At 34.8% G+C, this 5,102-nt stretch overlaps 2 protein-coding genes across 2 annotated transcripts in view; one reads left to right on the top strand and one right to left on the bottom strand.

Annotated features, from left to right (window-relative positions):
- The window catches only part of LOC107702917 (prosaposin-like), a 9,600-nt gene extending 7,808 nt beyond the window's left edge, over positions 1-1,792 (top strand). Inside the window, exons 8-10 of the mRNA XM_016505364.1 lie at positions 632-774; positions 1,288-1,365; positions 1,468-1,792. Coding sequence (XP_016360850.1) covers positions 632-774; positions 1,288-1,365; positions 1,468-1,497 — 251 coding nt within the window. The 3' untranslated portion in view covers positions 1,498-1,792. The remainder of the gene's footprint in view (positions 1-631; positions 775-1,287; positions 1,366-1,467) is intronic.
- Positions 1,793-2,492: 700 nt separating this feature from the next.
- LOC107702962 (U4/U6.U5 tri-snRNP-associated protein 2) overlaps positions 2,493-5,102 on the bottom strand; it is an 11,283-nt gene continuing 8,673 nt past the window's right edge. Inside the window, exons 10-13 of the mRNA XM_016505436.1 lie at positions 4,697-4,839; positions 4,022-4,157; positions 3,840-3,926; positions 2,493-2,552 (exon numbers count right to left, since the gene is read on the bottom strand). Of these exons, the coding sequence (XP_016360922.1) occupies positions 2,499-2,552; positions 3,840-3,926; positions 4,022-4,157; positions 4,697-4,839 (420 nt within the window). The 3' untranslated portion in view covers positions 2,493-2,498. The remainder of the gene's footprint in view (positions 2,553-3,839; positions 3,927-4,021; positions 4,158-4,696; positions 4,840-5,102) is intronic.

Here is a 5,102-nt window from a genome sequence, read left to right on the forward strand (position 1 = left end):
TTTCTGTCACCGATGGAGTTTTGTTTTTTTGCCACTGTTGCCTTTGGCTTGCTTAGTTGGGGACACTTAATTTCTGGCAATAATGTTGACTTGATTGCACAGATACTATCTGAAGAGAGCTGAACTGAGCTGGATGATGGCATCACTGAATCAACAGTGAACTGACTTTAGCTGGAAAATTGAGTGTTTTCTATCGTCCTCTTGCATTATGAGCACACGTTTTTCCTGTTTAACACTGTAAAGCTGCTTTGACACTATCTGTATTGTATAAAGTGCTATATAAATAAAGGTGACTTGACTTAAAATAGTTGCGTTTTCTCAGTTTTCACATTGAGCACAGCAAAACATGACCTCATTTTATTTATATTATTATTATTGCAAATCATTTGCACATGCACTGTTGTTTGCTTGGACACAAATCGGGCTGCATGCAAACTGTGTGCATGGACATCAGACTGTGCTGTTGACAAAAAGTACATTATGTGGGCTGTAAGGCGATCTGGAGCAAAACACTGTTACTAGGTGGTACTGAATTTACTGATATTCTGATGTTGTGTTTCAAGAATCATTCTTTCTGTGTGTAAATTACACTGCGATCATGCTCAATATGGATTTTATGTGTCCTCTCCAGTGTCCTCAGAGCAAACAGACTGTGATTCCTGTAAGATACTAGCGATCCTCTCCCAGCTTCATTTGGGTCACAATGCAACTGAGATCCAGACCTCTGACCTGCTCCAGAAGATGTGCCACCTCCACCCTAATGCTATTCCTCGAGTAATGATCACAAGCACAATACATTATAAAAAGCCTTGGTTCCACTCTATATAAGATGTCTTTAACTACTATGAACTTGCGTAAAATTGTTCAGTAGAATGCACTAATGTTCATATTGTATTGTAAAACACTTTGGTCCCTATTGAGGTTAGAGACAGGTTTGGTGGTATGGTTAGGGTTAATGGTGGGTTAAGGGTCAACAATGTAATTATAGATGTATTAATTACATACAGGAATTGCAAAACTAAGTACAATGAGAAAAATGTATGTACACAAAAAGTGCACTGTATTAAATTATACATTTTAACGTTTGCACAGTAGTTAAAAGACACATGAAATGGGACCAAATTCTTTTTAAAAATCTCTATGATTTGAGCAAAAAAAAAAAGCATATGGTGACACCTATCAGTATGTGAAGACACTATCTGACACTGATCTTTAATAGTGACACGTGTATTCACAAAAAAAGCAATTGTCTGACTCTTTGAAGTGTTTCTCCTTTTTCTGTCCTAGTGTGAAGGGTTTGTGAAGCTTCATGGCCACAGGCTCCTGAAGAGTGATGGGAAACAAGCACCCATCACTGCATGTGAGGTAATAAGCTAACTACTCATTTCATAACTCATAACTTTACTTTGGGGCTGTTGAACAGGTGCTCTAGAGATTCTGATGTGAGAAACTGTGTGTTGTCAACAGGAAGATTACCTTTGCCGGGGACCCAAATGAAAGTGATCGATCAAACTAGATCAGAAAAAGCAACAACCCCTTTACTTTACTCGATCAAGCTTCTTCCCTTGCCACACACAGAACCGAGGGGAATTTGAGACATACAGTACGAGTGGAGACAATGACTGTTCAATCGGTTTCAAATGACCTTCATGTGCCACACTGGGTAAACATTTAATACAAAACTAGTCAACTTAACATAGGAGATCCTAACACTGTGTGCATTTTGTGTAACATTATATAAAATCACTGCTTCCTCGTTTTTGTGTTGAGATGATGCAGAAATAAACTCGACAGATTCACATTTTAAGGCGTTGTAAGCAGTTAATTGACAGTAAAGCACTTGTGATTTTTTTTAATGGCATTTAGACAGAGTAAAATACTAAACTCTTGTTTTTGTCAAAGCCTTTTACAATTATCTTCACTAATATAGCTGAAAACATTTAACAAGTCTCTCAAAGAAATAAGGTAGAATGAAATGAAAATGTGTCATCTTTGTGTTGTTCAAAAACCTCTAAGTCCTATTATGCATTTCACCAAGAAAACCCCATACACATTTCTTTGCAATTTCCATCGCATTTAAATTACAGAACAGACACGACATTAAAAAAAAAAAAGTATGTTCTATTTTAATTTTGGAGGCTTCGATCTAGCTTATTATTCACTATACCTGTTATTCTACAGAGCTGAATGAATGAAAGACACTGTGTATATAGTCTTGAATCTTTAATAAAAGGTCTCATACTAGAAACTGCCAAACTTCAAAGGCAAATTAACATTCACAATCAAACTGAAATAATTACAAAAGATCACCGGTGTTATAATCACCTTACAGACCTTCAGCAGTTACATGAAATAATATACATCAGGGTTTTAGTTTAACGTCTTCTCTCATTGTAACTCAGTCTCTTCATTCTTAAAGCCTTAGAGTGTTGCATTCAGGCCTGAACAGAAATGACTTGTTTCCTTTACATCTCACCACTGCTGTGTTTTTGGGCCTCCTACGCCCCAGTATGGTTTTCTGCTCCATCGTCTTTATCTTGTCTCTTCCAAATCTGCAAAAGAAGAATCAGGTGAAATAAGGCTGGGTGATGATGATTTAGGAGGGTTTCTGCAGATCTTAAAGTCTTTATTTGCCTTTCCACAAATTAAGGAGCAGAAATTCATGAAGTGATGACATTAAATGTTGCATGCACCGCAAAAAACGAAATATCCTGCTCTGTATTTTTGTTTTGTTTTCCAATATAAATATCTAAACATCCTGAAATCAAAATCCAATTACTTGAGACGCAAATTTTTTTTTTGAGAAATTGAAAACTAAAACCACAAAAAAATATTAATTGAAATAAAATACATATTTAATTTCCTAATCATGCGGACTTTTAACTCAGTCAAACGACCAAAAAAAAAAATTTAAAAAAAAAAAAAAAAAAAAAAAAAGTGTAAAGATTATTTATATTTTATTAGGCAACATTTCTTGTTTTCATTTAGTTTAATGATGTAGTAAAACAAAACCTAAACTGAAAAAAACTATATATTTACAAAAACAAACATACATTATATTTATACATGTTAATAATATACATATTACATATTTTTTATTTAAAAATAAAAACATTCAATATACTGTGTGTGTGTGTGTGTATATATATATATATATATATATAAATGAAAAACTAACACTGGTTGGAAGTATTTCATAATTCAAACCTTGAAGTGTTGCTAATACAACTCCATTGTGTAGCCATTTAAATTTAAAGAACAAAGTATTGTTTAATTCATTCCTTTTATTCCTCTTTTTAATTGGTCTTAAGTTCTAAAGTCTTACACTTACCTTCATTAGCTGCAAAAACCCTGTGATGCATAAATAAACAATCTTTTGGAAGGCAATGATTACAGCGTCATCTCATGTAATGCATAAATACGACTGAATAAAATTAAGTCCACAAGAGTACTTCAATTATAACATTTCATCAAATGCATTATAAAAAAAATTGTGAAAACAGAAAGTGTGCATCATTCATTGACAAGGATGTCATATAGTTTGTAGAGTCAATGAGAAAGACGAAACCAGCATTCCTGATAATCAACAAGTGCTGAAAATAACAAAAAAAGAAGTCTGATGTTTAATATGGAAGCTAATTTTTCACTGGGCTTTTTTTTCTGTATGATTCTGTATGTAATCATATTGCTGCTGCATGACCAAAACATCAAAATAAAACCAAATCGGTGTGAATTTTCTGTCAATAAAACTAAATTTTTCATGTAATATCCACCTATTACTTAGCCAACCCCATCAACTATTACTAGCGAATGACAAATGTAAGTAATGAGCAGCAAACCTGTATGTATGCCTCTGAGAGCGTGATCATCTGTGGAAGGATATCAATCACCTGCAGGTCTTGAAGCTCGTACCACTTCCCCGTGCCCTGTCACACATCACAAGCCACCCAGATTACATAAACCATCCCAACAACAGTGCCGGCGTGCTCTGAATGGATTCAAGCTCCCGCGACACACTCACATGATGCAGAACATGAATTCTGTAGGATCCTTCCGTGGGTTTTCCATCGTGAACTACATTGGCCACCAGGTCGTAGGTGGTGATCTTCTCTGTAACCTGCGCCTCTTCTGTCAGGTACTCGCGCAAATCAACGTTCCTATCGTGCAAGAATGTTTTTTCACTACAAGAACATTTCAAAATACATTTACAGAGAATACAGAAATGTCTGAAAGAGTGTAACTTATTTGTAACCCTGGAGCACAAAAGCAATCTTAAGTCGCTGGGGTATATTTGTAGCAATAGCCAACAATACATTGTATGGGTCAAAATTATAGATTTTTCTTTTATGCCAAAAATCATTAGGATATTAAGTAAAGATCATGTTCCATGAAGATATTTTGTAAATTTCCTACCGTAAATATAGCAAAACTTAATTTTTGATTAGTAGTATGCATTGCTAAGAACTTCATTTGGACAACTTTAAAGATGATTTTCTCAATATTTAGATTTTTTTTGCATCCTCAGATTCCAGATTTTCTATTAGTTGTATCTCAGCCAAATATTGTCCTCCTATCCTAACAAACCATACATCAATGGAAAGCTCATTTATTCAGATGATGCATAAATCTCAATTTTGAAAAAATGTTGTGGTCCAGGGTCACATACAGTATATCCTGAGCACTGGTGGTCACATACGTGATGGGGAAGTTGACAATAGTTGGGTTCTTCTCCACAAAGAAGTTGTTCTTGGTGAATCGCTTGATGCAGAAGATGAGGTACGGAGGAAGTTTGGTGAGCTGGAACCTTTTCAGAAAGTTCTCTTTGTACGTCTTGTACTCCTGTGACAAAGTCAAACATTCATAAAATAATAATATTATCTTTAAAAAGCTAAAAATAAATATATAACATTTTACATGAAAAGACTTTAAATATCATATTCAATTATCTAGCATTTTTCATATCATATCAATTATATCAATTTCATAATTGAAAGTGGTTAGCTGGGCCAGTGTGTGTTGTGATTGGTTAGCTGGGCCAATGTGTGCTGTGATTGGTTAGCTGGGCCAGTGTGTGCTGTGATTGGTTAGCTGGGCCAATGTGT

Source organism: Sinocyclocheilus anshuiensis, unplaced genomic scaffold (assembly GCF_001515605.1).
Source record: "Sinocyclocheilus anshuiensis isolate Anshui unplaced genomic scaffold, SAMN03320099.WGS_v1.1 scaffold238, whole genome shotgun sequence".
NCBI lineage: Eukaryota > Metazoa > Chordata > Actinopteri > Cypriniformes > Cyprinidae > Sinocyclocheilus > Sinocyclocheilus anshuiensis.